Source organism: Pleurodeles waltl, chromosome 7, assembly GCF_031143425.1.
Source record: "Pleurodeles waltl isolate 20211129_DDA chromosome 7, aPleWal1.hap1.20221129, whole genome shotgun sequence".
In the NCBI taxonomy this organism is placed as follows: Eukaryota; Metazoa; Chordata; class Amphibia; order Caudata; family Salamandridae; genus Pleurodeles; species Pleurodeles waltl.
Window position 1 is genome coordinate 418,245,783 of NC_090446.1, and position 20,910 is coordinate 418,266,692.

The window sequence follows — 20,910 nt, forward strand, 5'->3', positions numbered from 1 at the left end:
AAGGGGAGTGACCACTCCCCTGTCCATCACCAACCCAGGGGTGGTGCTCAGAGCTCCTGCAGAGTGTCCCTTGGTTGTGCCATCTTGTTTTCCGGATGGTCAGGGAACCATGGGAGCATCTGAGTGCCCAGTGCCAGCAGGTGATGTCAGAGAGTCCTCCTGGTAGGTCCACACCTGGTTAGGTAGCTAATCCCCCTCTCAGGGCTATTTAGGGTCTCCCCTCTGGGTGTTTCCTCAGACTCGGTTTGTAAGACTCCAGCAGTATTCCTCTGCAACCTTTGCTTAACCTTCTACCGTCGGATCAACCGCAGAACTGCTCCAGGAACTTTACAGCTGCAACAAAGTATCCAAGAAAGCTATTGCAACTGTAACTTCAGCTCCTGCCAGCAACTGCAGCAGTTTCCTGGTCGTGCTCACTCTGAGGACTGACAGCTTTCATCCTACATCAGAAGAATTGAAGGAATCTCATGTGGAGTGATGGAGTCACTTCCCTGCTTCAGTAGGCACCTCACTCCAGCGATGGCCAGTACTCTGGGTCCCCTCTCCTGACGACGAGCATGGATCCTGGAACACAGGTGATGGACCAAAGTGACCCTCACTGTCCAAAGGTCCAGCTGTCTAAACTTGGTGGAGGTAAGAGCTTGCCTCCCGAGCCAAACAGTACCCCTGTGCACCGTGTGTTTTGCCGCTCCTAGGGCTTCTGTGCGCTTCTCCAAGAAATCCTTTGTGCACAGTGGAACCCAGGTCCCTGGCCTTTATCCTGCGACGCTCAGCTCCCTGGCCTTTATCCTGCGACGCTCAGCTCCCTGAGTTGTTCTCCGGCAGTGTGGGATCCCTTTGTATAGTGCTGCAACGACCGCCATTTGCAACTCATCTGTCCCCGTGTTCTGGGACTCCTGTGGGTGCTGCCTGGTCTTCTGAGGGCTCTATTAAGTGTGGAGAGCCCCCTCTGTCTCCTTAGTCCAAGTTGAAACCCCCAAATCCCCCCTGGGACCAGGTAGCGCCTTTTCCTACCAAATGCATCTTTTGCGTGAGCCAGGGCTTGTTGCCGGCATCAAACGACGAGAACCAGCCTGCATCCATCTACTCGACGTGGGACATCTCTTGCACCAATTGGGAACCCTCCGCTGTCTTCTTTGGTGCATTTCTGCACTGTAGTCTAACTGTTTCCCCCTCACACTTTCTCCAGCACTTTGGGTGTCCACTGCTTCTCCTTTATGTTGGCAAGTTTCACTGCAGCTCATTTGCATGGTCCTTCTCCCCTGGAGTGTCGGTTTGCTGCCCTGCCCCTGCAGCCGCTTTGTGTGACCATCCACTTCCCTCTGCAATTGCTTGCGTGTCTTTGCTCCTCCTTCTAGTACCCTTGGCCTGTGTACCTTCTCTGTCTGGCTGTACCTCTATCAGGCCATATGTCCTGTGTGCAACCTCTCTATGCTCTTTTCTTCTGCAGCCTTTTGGGCAGCCACTCTCTGTAACCCGGAAGCCTATATTCCCCCGTGCTACCCTCTCTGTTGGATCATTAACAGTGTAACAACACCTCTGTGATCCCACTGCAGTTACGGAATACACCCAATCTGTAACAATTAAAAAGCCAGTGGGTTGGGCTTGCAATATAAAATGCAAGGAAGAGTGGGTCAGCTGGCACCAACTACTTTGCTCTGTTCCTAATTAAAAACAGGGCACAGGAGCGGGTGACCTACTCATTAGTGGCCCGCAGAATGCAGTGTGCCTTGAGAAGGTTAGCTTTCACCTGCTCACAAGCCTTGTTCCCGGTTGGGAACAGGGTGCAAGGGTGGGTAACTGGTGACCTTGAGTTTCTGCTGCTCAGTGGCCCTCAGAATGGGGCAGGTCACGAAGGGGTGAGTTAGCTGACACCCGCTTCTGCGCCCTTTTAAAAATTTTTTAGAACAGGTGCACTTGTCAAGGTGGCACTCATTCCTCACATTTATTTTGAATGCCCCCTTCCTATTGGCAAGTGGTTTTGATGCCCTCAGTAGTGATTATTCGTAGGTCCCATATCCTCAACAGTCATTACTTTTGAGGTAGACCCTACCTCACCCAGGAGAGAAAAACAGGAAGTAGAGGGGTAAACCCACCCACCACCTGGGTGCTGTAAACAACCTCATACCCAGAATACTTTTTTTTTTTTTTTTGTCCTGCCTATCGGGCCAAGGAACATGGGATGTGGGAACCCTGCCTTGTTTGCATCTGCACCAAGAGAACGCATGCTCTTTTTGTGCCAAGCACAATGGGGGAAGTGTGTATACCACATTGTTGGGATAGTCAGGTAGAATTCGACCCTTTCCCATATGAATAAAAGGCCCTTGACTGGAGCGCTGCTGCCGGCGGGAGTTGGTGACATACAGCAAGGTAAGGGCTGACTGTGAGATTGACCTGGTGAGTAGGTGGTGTCCTCGCAGTCGGCCAAGCACTTTAGTAATAGGTGCATGTCCCTGTTTTAGATGTGGCCTCCCGGAAGATATGTGCATTGTGCTACACTGAGATGAATGAGAGGTGAAGGAAAGGCGCATAAAAATGTTTGTTGTAGCTAGTTGAAAAAAGTTTAAGAAGCATGCACTCTCTATATTTAAATCTACATCACAAGTTGATACTTTGTTGCAGTTCAACTCAGGCAATGCAGTGGGCACAGGGAAGAGATTTTCTGTGGCATTTTTTCTTTTTTTTTGCTGTAAGTTATCAGAAAGATGGGCAAACGTTCCAGTAGGAGCAGATTTTCATGTTCTTCCTCATCTAGTACTTCTCTGTCCAGGAGCAAAAAGCTACAACAGGAGGAAGGCTCATTTGAAGAAAAAAATAAAAGGATTGTTTTGCAGACATTGTCTGGTTTAAAGGTTCTTAAGTCAGTTCCTCATGTGGAGGACAAATACTATGATGTTTCAAGCTCGGGTGCAGACAAGGCTAGTGCTGAACTGATTCCTTCAGAACCAAAATAACAGTACTTTGATAAGGAGATCGCCAGAGAATTCGAAAGAACATGGGTTCCTAGAGGAGGAATTACCTAGCATCTCTTTTGAGCCAACATTGACGCACTTTCAGTAGTCAACATCTTTGGGTCTCTGTATGCATCAAAATGTTGCTGATATGGTGGAAAGAGAATGGAAACATCCAAAGAAGATTTAGCGAGCTCGGATTTTTGTGTGGGTTATAGCCCTTGGTGGATATAGAAAAGACCATGCCAGAATCAGTCTGTGTTGCTTTTTTGGTGTCCAGTCTGGGTGGGCACACTTCATTGGTGGGGGAGAGTAGTTTTGAAGGATCAGACGGAGAAGAAGATTGACTCATTGCTGAAAACATTTTATGCAGGAACTCAGTTAGCAATGCATGCTGGGATATATGGTGCATATGTAGCACAGTCTATAATTTCTGATACCAAAAGTCTTTTTAAGGCATTGCGGGAAGATAATTAGTGATCCTCACTTACAGAGGCAATGGGGAAGCAGGGAGAATTCTTGTGGGATCTCTTTTGTAATTGTTGGGGCATCTGTTGTGGCAGAAGGAGCTAAAGTGTCTACCAGAAAGAATGTTGCCAGTATTTAGCTCTAAGAAAGGAATATCCGGTCAAGGAATGGCCTTTTCTGAATAATTCTTCCCCAGTGGTATTTGAGAAGATGGCTCCCTTGGTGGCACTTTTGCATCTGTAGGGCTGAATCGCCTTTCTGTATCTAGGCTATTGGCTTCTTCATGCCCGATCCAATTAAGACGTGCTGAAAAGATGGGATGTAATGAAGGATTGCAAACAACAGCATGGTCTGCTGACCAAGCTACAGATATGCAAGCTGGACCTTTCCCAGGACAGACGATTCAGTAGAGCTCCGCTCAACCCCCCCCCCCCCCCTCCCACATTCGCCTCGCAAACCCTGTCACCCTGGTCAGAAAACCATAATAAGCAAAACATGATATGACGTAAGGGCAACTAGCCAAAACTCAACATCCCAGAAGTGGTGTTATGGGTATTGGAGCCATCCCACCCAGCAAGAGGTACAAGCCTCTGATGTGGAAGTTTTTGTTTGGGGGGGGTCATTTCTGGCAGGGGGGAAAATATGGAGGGAGGAACAGTTTATTACATAGTAGTGTCTGTGTGACCCATAACTCAGTCTGTCCTGGTTGCCCACTCGATCATACATTGATTCACTGTGATGCGGTCACGCTGTGAGTGCTAGGATTCCGGAGAGTGGTGTGAGTTCATGTTTTGTAGATGGGCTATGATGCTTCGGTGGACCATGACCTGCCAGGACTCCCCACCCACCATCTGCAACCTGGAGACCCTGGAAAGTGTGTGCCATTAAACTCGCCTGTTGAGTGGTTTGCATGGGTTGTTCAAGTTGCAGTCTCTGGTGTTCTCCTTGGGTGTGAGCCCTAGTATGCACAGACTTGTCTAGTTTTCCCATTCCAGAAGAAGATTGTGCCCCACTGCTATTTGATTTTGTCCACTGAGGTAGTCTGGAACTGGTTTGAAGTCTGTGCAATTCTTGAGAGTGGTTGGTGCAAGGTATTGGAAGAGTTGGATAGCCGAACCTTTGAAAATGTCTGCTTTCCCTCTAGCTTTGCTCATTATCTCCTCTCTGTTGTAGAAGTGGACCTGGTTGAGGATGTCTGCCCAGCCCTCTGTGAGGTGTTAAAGCATGAGCTTCCCTCCCTGTGGGTCCTTTCAAGACAAATTGGCGGGGTGTACCCTAGATGGGCCCCTGATAATGTGGGCAAATCTAGCTGAAGCAGATGATGTCTCCTTCCGCCTCCTTTGGAATTCGCCTTATGCGTATGTTACTGCAGCAGCTTCTTTAGTCCAGGTCCTCCAGTCTCGCCTGTAGTTTGATCTCTTGGTTCTCCAGGATGCATATTCTTTGCCAGAGTATTGTTCCTCTGACCTTGCCATGAGAGAAACGTTCCATGTCGTCCACTCTGTCACCTAGGTCAGTGAATTCATTTCATAGTTCCTGGAGGCATTTTTTAAAGTCTGTTTTGCTGGAACTAATCTCTCAGCGAGTGCCATCAAAGAAGCAGTCTATGTACTCTTGCATGATGGGGTTGCAGGCAGGGGCTACCATGGCACCTTGTGCCGACTCGTCTTGCTTTAGTGGTGTTTCTGGTAAGTTGCTGTTCCATAGGTTGGCCACAGAGCCATCTTTATGCTGTTTCCCCATGATTTCTCCAGGTGGTTGGTGGCCAGGGGGGTGGACCCGGAGTCGGGAGGTACACTAAGTAGGAAGTTGGCTCTGTATATACTATCTAAAAGTAAGAGATAGTGTGCACAGAGTCCAAGGGTTCCCCTTAGAGGTAAGATAGGGGCAAAAAGAGATCATTCTAATTCTCTATTTTGTGGTAGTGTGGTCGAGCAGTAGGCTTATCAGAGGGTAGTGTTAAGCATTTGTTGTACACACACAGGTAATAAATGAGGAACACACACTCAAAGAAACTCCAGGCCAATAGTTTTTATAGAGAAAAATATATTTTCTTAATTTATTTTAGAACCACAAGATTCAAGATTTGAAGTAAATACATAAAATGCAGGGTACTCCACACAGTAAGTAAGGAACTTTGAATTAAAGCAGTAATACACACAGTATAGGTTAAAATGACAATAAGCTATTTGGATACAATGCAAAAATCAATAGTTCCTGGGGGATTTAAGTTTGGTTAGTTTTTGCAGGTAAGTAAAGCACTTACACAGTCAGTCTCCTGGGCATAGGGAGCCCACCGTTGGGGGTTCAAAGCAACCCCAAAGTCACCGCACCAGCAACACAGGGCTGGTCAGGTGCAGCGGTCAAAGCAGGGCCCAAAACACATAGGCGCCTATGGAGAACAGAGGTGCTCCGGTTCCGGTTTGCTGGCAGGTAAGTACCTGCGTCCTAGGGGAGCAGACGAGGGGGCTTTTGTAAAGCACTGGGGGGGACACAAACAGGCACACAAAACAGACCCTCAGCGGCACAGGGGCGGCCGGGTGCAGTGTGCAAAGTTAGCTTAGGGTTCGCTATTGAAAGCAATGGAGAGACCCAGGTGTCACTTAGGCGATGCAGGCAGGGCCCAGGGGGGCTTCTCAGGCCAGCCACTGACTGGGCTAGGAAGAGGGCCGCCTGCTGGTCACTCCTGCACTGGAGGTTGGTTCCTTTTGGTCCTGGGGGCTGCGGGTGCAGTGCTTGGTGCAGGCGTCGGGTTCTTTGTTACCAGGCAGTCTCAGTCAGGGGGAGCCTGAATCCTCTCTGCAGGCGTCGCTGTGTGGGTGCAGGGGGGGTGGTCTAAGGTTACTCAGGAAGTCGCAGTCGCCTGGGAGTCCTCTCTGCGATTTTAGTTATTTGGAGCTCGAGCTGGGGGCGTCGGGTGCAGTGTGTGTGAAGTCTCACGTTTCCGGCGGGAAGAGTGAGTTCTTTAAAAGTTGCTTCTTTGTTGCAAAGATGTTGCTGTTGTTGACCAGTGCCGCTGTTCTCAGGAGTTTCGTGGTCCTTTGGGTTCAGGGCAGCCCTCTGAGTCCTCAGAGGTCGCTGGTCCCTGTCAGATGCGTCACTGTGCAGGTTCTTTGAGCCTGAAGACAGGCCGGTAGGGCTGGGGCCAAGTCAGTTGTCATCTCTGTTGTCTCAGCAGTCCTTCTTTGTGGGTTTAGGGTTGCCCCTAAATACTAAATTTAGGGGTGTGTTTAGGTCTTGGGGCAGTAGGCAATGGCTACTGTCCTGGAGGGTGGCTACACCCTCTTTGTGCCTCATCCCTGAGGGGAGGGGGGCACATCCCTATTCCTATTGGGGGAATCCTCCAATCTCAAGTTGGAGGGTTTCTAAAGGCAGGAGTCACCTCGGCTCAGGGCACCTTAGGGGGGCTGTCCTGACTGGTGGATGGCTCCTCCTTGTTTTCCTCATTATCTCCTCCAGCTTTGCCGCCAAAAGTGGGGGCAGTGGTCGAAGGGGCGGGCATCTGCGCTAGCTGGGATGCCTGGGTTATGTAACAAAAGGTATGGGCCTTTGAGGCTCACCACCAGGTGTTAGTTCTTGCAGGGGGAGCTGAGAGGCACCTCCACCCAGTGCAGGCTTTGTTTCTGTCCTCAGAGAGCACAAAGGCTCTCACCCCAGGGGGGGCAGAAACCCGTCTCAGTGGCAGGCTGGCACAGACCAGTCAGTCCTGCACTGAAGGATTGGGTAAAATACAGGGGGCATCTTCTAAGATGCCCTCTGAGTGCATTTTGTAATAAGGCCAACACTGGGATCATTGTTGGTTTATTATTCTGAGAAGTTTGATACCAAACTTCCCAGGGTTCAGTGTAGCCATTACGGAGCTGTGGAGTTCGTTTTGACAAACTCCCAGACTATATACTTAATATGGCCACACTGTACTTACAATGTCTAAGAATAGACTTACTTACTGTAGGGGCATATTGCTCATGCAGCTATGCCCTCACCTGTGATAGAGTGCACCCTGCCTTAGGGCTGTAAGGCCTGCTAGAGGGGTGACTTACCTATGCCACAGGCATTATTTTGTGTCCATGGCATCTTGGGGGGGATGCCATGTTGACTTTGCATTTTTTTTCCCCACCAACACACACAATCTGCAATGGCAGTGTGCATGTGTTAGGTGAGGGGTCCCTTAGGGTGGCACAACACATGCTGCAGCCCTTAGGGACCTTCCCTGGTCACAGGGCCTTTGATACCACTGGTACCTTTTACAAGGGACTTATCTGGGTGCTAGGGGGTGTGCCAATTGTGGAAACAATGGTAAATTTTTAGTGAAAGAACACTGGTGCTGGGGCCTGGTTAGCAGGGTCCCAGCACACTTCTCAGTCAAATCAGCATCAATATCAGGCAAAAAGTGGGTGGTAACTGCAACAGGGAGCCATTTTCCTACACTCTACTTATTGCGGAATTAGTAAGGCAAGGACCAGGCTCGCCCCTTGATGTGTTTCAAGGTCACCTGTGAGGCAGCTGCTGAGTTGTCTGTGCCCGGCCCTTTGGACCAGCACAAGTTATGTGGTGTTTTGCCCCCTCACTTAGCAAGAGTTAAACACATGAGAGGGGTTTTTCTGGTCCCCTTTAAGTATGGCATTATGTAGCAGCCATCTTTTACTGTGCAAGGTTGGTTCAGGGCTGTCTAGGTCTAGAGACAACCGCCGGCCCTGGTGTTATTAGAAGTCACCCCTAGGGGAGAGAAGGGGCGTTTCTTTGTGGTCCAGAACCCCACATGGGTACAGGTTGTAATGGTGTGGGGAAGGAGGGCTGAGAACAATGAGGTTGGCACACCTTAACGCTTATGCCAGTACTGCCGTCCCTGCTGGCCAGGTGCCGCCTGTAGATTCTCTGAGGACACCTGGCCCCGAATGCTCCATCAAGACGATGTCTCTGCCCAGGTTAGGCAGGACGGTTGGCCGAATTCCACAGGGCAACATTTCCACAGTTTACAGACCCCCGAGAGCCAGGGCCCCTCTCTCTGACGGGGCCAGGTGCATTTACTTAGTTTCACAACCTTGTGCTGCGGTTCCCTTTCACTGTGTGGGTCTTCTACTCAGGAGCAAGGCCCCTTCTGCTCCTCACCCACTGTGGGATGTCGCACACTGTCCCAAGTGGCAAGTGCAGCAGGCTCCCAGTGCGAGACCAGGCCCTCTACGCTAGGGCCTCATAAGGCTGCCGGCTCCAGGGTCCCGAGTAAGAAGGTTGCTGGTGCGGGAGCCATGGCAAATTGTCAATCTGGGTGGTACCACAGCTTTTTTAGTTGGGGTCCTGCTATGGTGATCCCCAGTCCCTGTGGGTCGTAGTCACACCTGCGGACCCCTCACTGGCCAACGCATCTACCCCAAGCACCAAAATGGCGGATGAATATTCCTTGTCGCTCCAAGCCCATTCGCTGATTGTGTCGCTTGTTCTGGGGCTCGTTCAGGGACTCATAGAGGGGCTCTGCTGCCACACATGAGTATCACTTTGGGTGTGTGGGGTTTGAGTTGGATGCTGAGAGTCGCTAAGTCAGGCCGGCACGGAGTTGAGCAATGAAGACCAACATCTCAGTTCATTCCATACTGGGCCACACCCCAGCTGACGCATTTATTAAGCACTAATGAATTGAGAGTATTATGAAAGGAAAATCTTTTGGGGAAAATGTATTAAATGCTGTGTTTTCTGTAGAAAAAATTCAGGTATGAATTTGTGCCATGACCTAACCATGAATAGTGTATGGTTGTGTGATGTACCATGCTGGGTTAGTTGTGAAGGCCAGCCTATCTTGGGTAATCCTCAAAGGTAATGACTGGGTAGAACACATGGGATGTTGGAGTAATGCTGGATTACTTACCAGTAAATCTTGTTATCCTTAGTCCCTAATGACCTTGTCACACCCACATATCCTGAGTGCCGTCCTTCAGAGGCTTGGTATCTTCCAGAAGTATTGTGGGTAGTTAGGGGTTTATAACACCCATGAATGGGTAAGCTTAACATCTATTCTCCTGCCCTTGCAAACAATATTGAAAAGCATCTTAAATAGTTTTAACTACGGTAAAGTATTTTGAAAGAGATGTGAGCGATTAGAAATTGAGTGTTACAACTTCAAATGCCGATTAACTTAAAGTTTGGATGACAACCCTTCTTCACATAATTCTAAAGTGCACAACAAACAAGAAATGCTTTGTTTCCTTAGAATCATTATCACAGAGATGGAAAATAAGATCTTGTAATGGGAAGATTAATGAGTATGGGAAAAGGCAAAAACATACATATGTTAGATAATCACTCTTAATACAGTTTCAGTTTTTTTTTAAATTTTCAAATTTCATGTTCAGTGTTCCTCCTCTATAAAGTCCTAATCCTGATCTGGTGTATATCCTTGGATGGAAAGCCATCCTCCTTGTAAAACAATTCTGGATTTCCCTAGTGACATGTCCGTTCTTCAATGTTTAAACAAAGAAGCATTTGCAATATTATCCAACGACCATACATTCTTCAAAACAGCTCTAATTAATCAGCCTCCATTGTCTATTGTTTAGGTTGATGGTGAGAAGTCTTCTAGTGATTCTTGCTGCTAGATGTCCCTGTGTTTAGTGTCAATGACCCAAGTCAAATTTTTTCAGGATTGTTCAGCTGTCATGATTTTAGTAAAGAAGAGGGTAGAAGGTTTTTGGAAACGCTAGGACTGAGCCACAAGCTAGTGTTGTCAACCAATAGGATATTTTTGGAACCTACGAGATGTAGTATAGAACCATCCACATGGGTGGACCTATTGCACTGTTATGTAAGAATATTGTTGAAATGAGTCAGAGAATCACAAGGCAGCTGAGTTACTGAAATCACCTCAGTGGAGGTTGATCTTACCAATTTAAATGTTATTGGAGGATAGGTAGAGTAGGCCAGAAATGTGCTCTATACTATTCTGTATGAAGGTAAAATGAACCATAGGTGATTTATAGGTGAAATTTAGCATGGTATGGGTGGAAATGATACATACAAGTTCAAGGAACATACATTCAGTGGTGGACTGAAATAATTATCACAATGTTACTGAAAATATGGATTTTGAAGAAACTGTTGGTATAACTTGCAGACAATAAGCAAATGTTCTCATCATGTTAACATGTTTGCTAATTGGTCTTTTTGTTATTTTGCAATTTAGCAAAAGCTTTCTGTAATGTGGGTCTGAAAATCTGGCGTAAAAACAAAATTGTTGTGTATTCCATGAAAAATCCTTTAGGATGAACCCACTTCTTTTCAGGTTTAACAGAGTGTATATATGTTGGGAAATTAGAATTATATCATCAAGATAGGTTTCTCAAATTAACACACGTTTTATTTCTGCCAGTCTGTTTTCTTAGGAATTAATCGTGCTGATTATATGTTCCATTGTGAGTTTGACGGTACCACTGCTTTGAAGCAAATTGAAATCAACACCATTGCTGCAAGTTTTGGAGGCCTGACATCAAGAACCACTGAAGTGCACAAGTAAGGAAATATCTGATTCATGTTTTGAGCCACTGGAAATTCACAAAAGGGCCTTTTTCACAATCTAGTGGTTGCATTGTATACTTATCTAAGATGTTTTGCTTTTTAATAGTTGCCTTTTGACAACAAAGCTGTATTTTACCTTAATTTTCAACCTTGAATGTCATTGGACAAATTGTAGTACAACAGTTTCCTATTACCAACATATGTTGCACCTTTTTATGACTATTAGATCATTTGACTTCAATAATCATTCCTTTCAGTTTCCTGCTGATGGCGACTGTCTTTAACTCTCGATTGGCTGACATGTTGGAGTGTAACTAATCTCTGTCAGCTTGGTTTTAAACTAGATCCAACTTACTGTTCTGCTTCCTCGATCATTTCTCTACAGCTTTTGCCTTTGGCTGACATTTGCCTAAAGACTTTAGTTGACCTGCTGGAGTGGAAATCTTCCATTCTGTTTGTTTCCACTAATCCTTCCTTGCTGTTCCTGCTTCCTGGAATAATTCTCTTCAGTATTTTGGCTGATATCATAGATTCGTTTACTGCATCAGTCTTTGTATTACTTCTCATGTGATATACTTTATACTGTTTAGATCCTAATCAAAACTTTTTTCCACTCTATCATCAGTCTGACAGTTTAGTTTTCTTTCTGATTGGATACTAAGATGATTTGTTCCCTGTGGCAGCAATTTTTTTTTTTCATCCTAGATTCCTCAATCATGCTTGCCTGCGGAGTTGGGAATCTGAGCTGCTAAACTGCCAATCACCAACAAGCGTTTATGTGAATTAACTTCTTTTTTTGTAATAAGAACTCGGCTCGAATCGCTTGACATTATTTAGCTGTCCTCTATCTAAAAGCAGAAGGAATACATTTAAAACAGTTCTCCTCCACCACCAAAAAGCTATAATTACTGACTGTTTTGAGGGAAGAATCGCATCCCCTGCAACAACTTCATACTATTTAGCACTGGCACTAACTCCAGTCCCTAGACTTTACACACACCACATATCCTGCTTCTCCATATATCACTATTGCTGGTTGCATCTAAACCAGCCTCTTCTAAAACCTCCAGGACCCAAAGACGCAGCGCCTCAAGTGAGTCATGATGCCTGTACCTGACCTCAACTGTGGTAATAAAATAGCACATTTCAAATCAAATCGGGTTTATTGAGTGCAGCTACTCGCCCTCAAAGGTCTCAATGCGCTGAGGGGTTTTGTCCTCTGAACTTCAGTTGAAGAGACCGGTTTTAAGGTCCTTCCTGAATTGAGGTAGCGATAGTGACTGCCTGAGGTGCAGGGGCAGGGTGTTCCAGCTCTTTGCTGCAAGGAAAGCGAAGGATCCTCCACCAGCTGAGGTCTTCCGTATGCTGGGTACGGAAGCTAGTGCATGTTGAGCAGAGAGGTCTGGTGGGTGAGTAGAAGGTGATGTGGTGGTTGAGGTAGGCAGGTCCTAGGTAGGTCGTTGAGGGCCTTGTATGCGTGGACAAGGAGTTTGAAGTTAATTATTTTCTCGATAGGTAGCCAGTGGAGGTCTCTTAGGTGATTGGAGATGTGCTAGCAGCGGGGAATGTCCAGGATGAGCCTGGAGGACGTGTTTTGGATGTGCTGTAGTTTCTTCTGGTTCGTGTGGGTAGTGCCGGCATACAGGGCGTTGCCATAGTCTAGTCTGCTGGTAACCAGGGCATGGCTCACGGTTCTGCTGCAGTCCTTTGGGATCCATTTGTAGATCTTCCAGAGAAGTCGTAGTGTGTGAAAACAGGAGGATGCGACTGAATTGGCTTGGCTAGTCATGGTGAGCGACAAGTCCAGGATGAACCCGAGGTTGCATGTGTGGTTTGTTGTGGTTGGGGGGCTGGGAATGTCGAGGGTTGATGGCCAGTAGGAGTCATCCTAGGCTTATGTGGAGAGTCCCAGGATGAGGATCTCGGTCTTGTCAGAGTTAAGCTTGAGGCAGCTGTCCAACCAGGAGGTGACAGCTTGCATTCCATTGTGAAAATTCTTCCTGGCAGTTGTGGGGTTTTCGGTCAGTGAGATGATCAGCTGGGAATCATTGGTGTAGGAAATGATGTTCAGCCCATGGTTTCTGACGATGGATGCGAGAGGGCCATGTAGATTTTGGATAGTGTGGGGCTCACGGAGCAGTTCTGTGGAACTCTGCAGCTGATCTCCGAAGTTTCTGACAGGTAAGGCGAGAGTCTGACTGTGTTCTGCCAGACAGGAAGGAGTGTATCCATTGTAGGGCCTTTTCACGGATGCCAGCTGTGTGGAGTCTGGGGCAGAAGGTGAGGTGTGAAACTCTGTCGAAGGCGGCGGATAGGTCCACTAGGATGAAGGCTGCTGTATAGCCACAGTTGAGGAGCGAGCGGATATCATCTGTGGCAGCAAGAAGTGCGGTCTCCATGCTTTGGTTTCTCCTAAGACCTGACTGGGAGAGGTCCAGGATGTTGTTGTCCTTGATGTGCTAGCGGAGCTGAGTTTTGATGACCTTGGTTTGGAAAGGCAGCAGAGAGATACACAATAATTCTTGAGGTCCATGGGGTCGGCTGTGGGTTTATTCAGGAGCGGGCAGGTCTTGGCAATGCTTCCAGTCCTCTGGGAAGGTGGCTGTCTCTGTGGAACAGTTGAGGGTATGGCAGAGCTCAGGTGCGATGGAGGTGTTGGCTTTGTTGAAAATGTGGTACAGACAGGGGTCTGTAGGGGCTCTGGAGTGGATGCTGCTCATTATGATATGGGTCTCGTCCGTGGTGAGGGTTGTCCAGCAGTGCAGGATCTGTGATGGTTTGGTGGGTCAGAGCTGGGGGGTTGTTGAAGAGGTCAGAGGGTCTTGGGGTCCGAAGCTGTCGTATGTCTTTGGTTTTCTGGTTGAAGAAGTTGGCTAGTCTGTTGCAGATGTTTTGAGTTAGAGGGATGCTTGCCGTTTCAATTGGGGTTTGGCAAACTCTTTGACCACGGCAAAGAGCTCTTTGGTGGTGTGAGGCATGGTGCAGATACGGTCCTGCAGGGCGGTTTTCCTGGTGACTCTGAGGTGGTGGTGGTGTTTGGTGGCAGCTTTGAAGGCCTTGAAGTCTTCTGGGGACTTGCTGTTTCTCCATCTTTTCTCCAGCCTTTTACAGGTGCCTCTGGAATCCTGGAGTTCGCAGGGAGGTAGGGGGCGGGCCGCAGGGGCAGCATTGGCGAAGGAAAGAACGCAGAGAGTGAAAGGCTGAAGGAGAGAGAAAGAGACAAGAATGAAACAAAAGAAAAAAATAATGATAAAATAAGCAAAATTAAAACGTGACCGCACAAAACCTACGTACAGCTGGCTACTAGGCCACCAAGGATGAGGCACAGGGGGGAGCCTGTGGGTAGAGGTGGGCCTCGAACTGAGAGTCCAGCAGGCTCTCAGTTCGAACGCGACAGAGGCATCAACAGGTGGAGCTGCGCAGAGGAGAGCGAGCAGATGCTGACCGTGTAAACTTGATCAGCCATCCAACCCTTTTAGGCAGCTTAGGGCCAACAAGCCAGCTGCACTGCGCCTTCAGCCGTGCACAGCAGATAGTTGGCTGCACCCATCCCTGCTGCAGTCACTCAAACCCTCCGCCAAAATTGGATGCAGGGGATTAGATTTGAGCCACGAGGTAAAAATATATTAAAGAGATCTTCTGACTGAGAATAAAGTAATTGTTACATGTAATCTGTCAGTTTTGCAGTAATGTGGAAATAAAATCTAATGTTACCTTTGCTCTGTAGTAATAAATGTGTTTATTATGGTTGCTTAAAATAATATGACACACATTTATTTTCACTGCAGTGGAATAAATGTGTATGCCTTGCTGCAGAAAATAAATGTAGCCCAATAATACGTTATTTAGAGCAAGTGTACTAATAAACACAGATTCAGCCACTTATTGTTGTATTTCAAAGGTGTAGGTCATAACTGACTTGACAAAATACTGGTTAAAGCGTTAAAGATTCCATTTTAGTATCACTTTGCGGACGAAAACATCTAGGGCCATACTCTCATTTCCTACATATTTTGATTTGATCTCATTGTATAAATGTATGTCTATGTGTTTTCCTTATGGTTAAACATGTTTATCAGAGACAACAGTGTATGAAACATATATAACAGATATACAGATGCACAGCGTATCATATGTGATGCTGAGGAATGAGAAGCTCTTTATAGCGCATTTGGCGATTCACCTGTATCATTTATATATTTGACACATAATTAAGATGACCTTGTCGCATGGTTTGGCCTTCCATGCTGCATAGTCCTTATTGCCCTTATTAATGTTAAAGCTTTGCAGAGTGGTTATGGGTCTGTCATTAGGATGATAAAATTTGTATTACACAGGAAAACATGACATATTCTCCTTAATTCTTAGTTGACTGTAATTTGAGTTTACATATCAGTGCATGTGGTACAACAAAAGCACAACAAAATTGAATTCATGCATATATATATTAGTCAGCTGCTGTCACCCCTGGGTAGTTACAGTTTATGCTCTGTTTGGAAAATCTGCACAAACACCTGGAAAGGTTTGGGGGGGAGGGTTGGTGTCCCAAAATACATTTTCCTCCATTATTTTTTTTTCCATAGGAACATTTGATACAGCCGCAGCCTAAACGGCTGTACGGCATTACACCAGAATAATTAGAAAGCTAGATATTGGTCAAGAAAGTGTGATATTTGTGATTTGGTATAATTCCGTTCAGTAGTGTTTGCAAAATTAAGGCCCAAAAACGTTGTTTATTTCACTTTACCAACGATCTGCAGAGCCCACTGATCTGAAGACAATATCTGATTGGCTACCACAACATCAACAAAAATGTGTCCGCATCATAGGACTTGGTGATTCAGTTTCTCAGACCTGGAAAAAAGGGTTTCAATAAGGAATAAGGGGGCAGGGTTGGGATAACCACTCGCCCTATTGGAGTATTACATTTTTTTTTGTGTAGGTTAGGGAGCATGTTGCTCCTTTTCCCAAGTTTTCATCCCCTGGGGCAGCGTTTTAAATTAAGGGGTGTGAGGGCCACGGTCCATATTATGCCCCAGGACAAGGCCTGGATGGAATTTTAATTCCGCTTGTGGAACTGGAGAAATTTGGCGACTCCTTATAAATCTTGTAATGCAGAGATCCCGCCAAATTCCGCCAATCGACGCATGGAAGAGTTATTTTCCAGCTCAACCAACACAATGGCAATGCGACCAACACAAGGCTTCAGAATGGGAGTTGGTGAGCCAGATTTGGCATTCCCGAGCTCGATTTCAAGTCGCTAGGAGGAATTCCTGCTAGATTTTGTAGCATGAGCGGTCACTGTCTGTCTGCTGCTGCTCTAGTAGATTTTCTACACCAGCGACAGCAAAATCAACTTGCAGATAGTGTTTCGAGAAGGTATTCTATCTAAAGGAACGTTTCAGGTTGTATTTTTTTCTCAGTAAACACCTTTTTTTAAAATTGTACTCAATTATTTAACAGGAACGAAGTTCTAAAGAGACTTCAGCTTCCCGTTGCGGTCAAGGAGGCTCCTCCCAGTGCTTTGTCCATCTCTTGGCCACTTTTCATTTGGATTTAGAGGGAGAAGCATCACTCTTTAACTGCAATCCGTGCTGCATATACCATTGGATTTTAAGTTTTTTTGTGAGAAAGCAAGTAAGTTGAAAAAAATAAACTTTGGGATACGTTTGTTGTTTGATGGGGACATGCACCAGTATTTTGTTACCTTTTTTGTTTTGTTTTTTAAATTAGATTATGGGTGGCCTGAAGTTGTAGTAGGAGCCTAATTTGCATTCTTTTTTTAATCTTTGTCTATGGAAAAAGTTCACACATTTTGTGGGAGGGCTAGGGGCCTGGTTTTAAAGTACTTTTTCTTCATTTTCTTGTTTTTTGTGTGAATTCTGCCGATTTTTACTGCCTGGGGCTTAGGTTGCTCGTGCCATCCAGCACTAGGCATTGGGTGTATTTTTAAAATATTTTGCTGTTTTTAAAACATTGATTGATTTATGGATGGACTTGGATTAAATGCAAAATGTATTTTTTATTTTTTATTTTTCATTTTCCTCAAACATTTTGAAGTATATATTTTGGTGAGTTATTTTTTGAAGTCTTGAGATGTTTGTAGTTTGGGAGTTGTCAAAGTTCACTTCATTTTTGTTTTCGGCATTGCTGAATCAAGGGTAATGTCTTCTTCTATGTTTACCGTACCGCCTTTTTTTGCTTGCTAAATGGCCATTTTTATGTAGATTTTGTGTTTGTTTGTGTTTAACATTGGCCACCATTTTTGTCTTTTTTCCAGGCTTACTTTGTTCTCCATGCCATGTGGCAGGGCAGCCATTTTGTGTAACCACTGTGCTTTTGCCATAGATATCCGTGTGCACTTTGTGGTCCATTCCTTCTTGCTTGTTGTTGTGAACATGTGGCCTCCGGACATTTTGCGTAGTCAGTATGCTTTTGCAATAGACCCCTATATGTTCTTTCTTGTCCAAGTCATCTTGCTTGCTGTCTTAAACATGTTGAGGACATTTTGTGTGTGCTTTTGCCATAGGCCTCCATCATGTTTTCTTTGTTGTCCATGCCTTCGCCCTCGGTGACTATGTGGCAAGGTGGCCTTTTTGTATAGCCTGTGTGGTTTTGACGTAGGCCTCCGTGGGTTCTTTGTTGTTTGTGCCTTCTTGCTTGTTGTTCTGAACATGTGGCTGGTGGTCATTTTGCGTAGCCAGTGTGTTAATTCCTTTTCTTCCACTTTTCAAAGCCATTTTCTAGGGCCATTGATGGAAGAGGTCCATTCCTTTTTATTCTTTTTTATTATATTCACCCCGTTATGAGTTTAATGTGCTTGAGGATGATTGTAGTAAAGTGTCTTCTCCAAAATACAATTCCGTTTTCTCCAGAGCTTCCTTGACTCCAGTAGGATTTCTCATAGTCCCTAGGGAAACACCAGCATTTCTTTTTTTTTTTTTGTTTCTTTTCAAATATTTGATTTCTCTCTGCATCCTCTGACTGCCAAAGGGGTGTCATAGAACATAGGCACACACAAGCTATATATATATATATATATATATATATATATATATATATATATATTTTTTTTTTTTTTTTAAGAATTATTCAGTTTTCGTCTGCACCCCCTGACTGCCACAGATGTCTCATAGGCCTTAGAGGCACATAACTTAATGTTTGCAATCTGTGTTATTGAAATATTTTGATTATGGATTGCTTGGAATAGATACACTATTGTGAATTATTTGTGATTACCTCATTAAATTATATTGTTTGTAGATTTGATTTGCAAATGGCATGCTTCACTGAATTCCTTGTTTGTTTGTTTTTAGGTGCACAAGATACATCACACATACTACTGCCATACAGAAGGCCGTCAGTGGCACCAGCCAAGTCCTCCTCTGCTTCCACCTTGCTGCTAAGTGGCAACTGCTTAAGCTAAGAACTTTGAGATGGCCCCAAAAAAGGGTGTTCCTGCCAAAAAAGTGGCCAGTGATGAGAAGAAGATTGCCACCACTAGGGTGCCGCCCTCCACCTTTTTCAGGAAACCTGATGGACCCTACTCTGCGCACCAAAAGGTTGGGACCAGCACTCCTGCATAAACTGCACCACCCCAGCTTAAGCCCAAGCATTTGTGTCTCAATGATGCATCCATTGCAGTCATGGTGCAGAACATAAGACTGAGCTTCTTGCTGAGTTGCTCTTTGACCTTTGGCTTACCAATAGCCAGCAAGAAAAAGAAAGGGTACTCCCCATCTTCTACACGTCTCCCTTCTGATGATCTGGACATGGATTGGACTCCACTTAGTCGGAGACCTGTCAAGAGGGAAACGGAAAGTTCCTGAAAGCCTTAGTATTATGGAAAGTGATAGTGATGATGAGCATGTGATTGTCAGTAGGGAAGGGGACTCATAGGATGCCAGGATGACCCGTCCTTTTCAATCTGATCATTGGACTGTGGTTCCACCACCAACTTCCATATTTGTAAGACCCAGCCAAGACCTGCGTCCACCATTACCACAGTTAAAGTACCCCTTACAGAGAAGCAAACAATACACCCACCAACCTCCAGTTATTCATGCATTGGCAGTTGTGCACTTAAAAAGTATCCTTCCCAATTTGGAACTTCTTTTTGATTGGCGAACCAGGGATAACATTGCAGTATTCTCCATTTGCCACGCAAGTGTTCGTCAGGGTAAGTCAGGTTTCCAGTATGGTACTGGAAGCCAGATGTCCCATTTGAAAAAACATCACCCAATCCGGTGGGAGGAGCATCTTAAAAAGGTAGCTGCTGGTGGTGGTATTGAAAAAGGGGAAACAGCTCAGTTCACAGTGATGGACGAAGAAGGAGGTAATAAGGAAAAAGGAGATGAGGCATTATAGAAAGCAGCTTGGTTGCAATGAGTGTCCCCTGTAGAGTGCAAGCATCATCTGCATCAACAAACTCCAAGTGGCACAAGACTCCGATCCCGCTGCATAAATTGATTTTCTGCAAGACACACATTGAGTCTGCCACCTCCTGGTTTTCTCCGGAAGTCGCCAATGTCAGTTGCACCATAAAAGATAAAAATCCAAATTACTATTATGGGCATGTTTAGGCAGGAGAAGCCCTACAAAAACAAAAATGTTAGCGCCTAATGTTCTCCCTCCTCCTTTTGTGGCAGGAGTGGGATTTTTAGAATTTGTGGCGGCCATCTGCCCAAAATCAAACAAACCCAGCTGGACCCATTTTGTCAGAGTTGCTGCTCCAGCACCCTTATCATTATGTGATGCCATTGATTGTCTAAGCTGTGCAGCAGAGTGTTGTTCAGACTATTTACCTGATGACAGACATGTGGACTAGTTGTCTAACAACTGATTACATGTGTATCACTGCACACTGGACCTCTTTTAGGAGGGTTATGCAACAGCTCTCTGCAGTTCTCAGCACTGAAGAATGTTTTAAAAGCATGCAGCATGCAACAGTAGAAGCGTTCGACATGGAGAAATCCCATACAGCTTTAAACATCTTAGAAGAGTTTAACAGCAATGGGCTTGAATGGCTTCGACCCAGAGGTCTCAGAATTGGATTTGTTGCCACAGAGAATGGCAGTAATATGGGCAAGGGCATGGCAGATGGTGGATATTTCAGGTTCCTGTGATGGCACACTGCATCTACCTGATAGTGCACTTCTTTCTAAAAATGAAGACATAGTCAGCAAGATAGTGGCCACCTGCCAAAGAATCTGCACTCATTCCAGTCATTCTTTTTAAGCCCCGAAGCAGTTGAGGACCATTCAGTGTGGTAGTAAAGTACTGGATAAAACCCTCAGACAGGAGGTGACAACAGATTGGAACTCCCTGTCCTACATGCTTCTATGTCTGATTGAGTTGTACTGATCAATGACTGTCCTTCAAAGAGGAGGGGCTACAGCTGGGAAAAGCATGGTAATGGAGGTGGACAAATGGGGGGGGCTAGTCAAGTGTCTGATATAAATGCTACTTCCTTTTGAGGTTTTCACATGGGAGGTCAGCAAGGAGGACAGTACAATGAGCCAAGTAATCCTGTTGTTGCATCTGCTACAGGACCAGTTGAAAAAATATGGCACAAAGGTTCGCTTGTGTAAATGAAGAAGTCTATAAATTGGTTCAGAGCTTAATTCTTTGCTAGGCTGTTAATCCAAGGCTGCAAAAAGAGCTAATTGTGGCACATAGGTGCCACAATACTTGGTCCATGGTAGAAAAATGACTGCCCACTTTCATTCCTTTTTCAGAAGGGGATGTTTCACTTTACAAGACTTGAGTTGTCTATCGAGCAAGAGACAAGGAAGGAGGGCGTCTAGAAGTTGGAGGTTCGGGCAGATGTTTTGGTGTTCAGCCTTCAACCTCCAGAGAGGGCAGTGCTGTTGTCTCACAGCCAACACCATCATCACTAGCTACACCAGCAATAGAAGAATCCAACCCAACGTTTGCAATGGCTTGGTTTCAGGTAGCAGGGCGTCTGTCAAGTGCAGAGGTGAAGGCA

At 45.7% G+C, this 20,910-nt stretch overlaps 1 protein-coding gene across 3 annotated transcripts in view; it reads left to right on the top strand.

Moving 5' to 3' along the window:
* Positions 1-20,910, top strand: part of GSS (glutathione synthetase) — a 1,684,034-nt gene that overhangs the window by 382,111 nt on the left and 1,281,013 nt on the right. For all 3 annotated transcript variants that reach the window (XM_069243914.1, XM_069243916.1, XM_069243915.1), the window contains one exon: positions 10,777-10,916. In XM_069243914.1, coding sequence (XP_069100015.1) covers positions 10,777-10,916 — 140 coding nt within the window. The remainder of the gene's footprint in view (positions 1-10,776; positions 10,917-20,910) is intronic.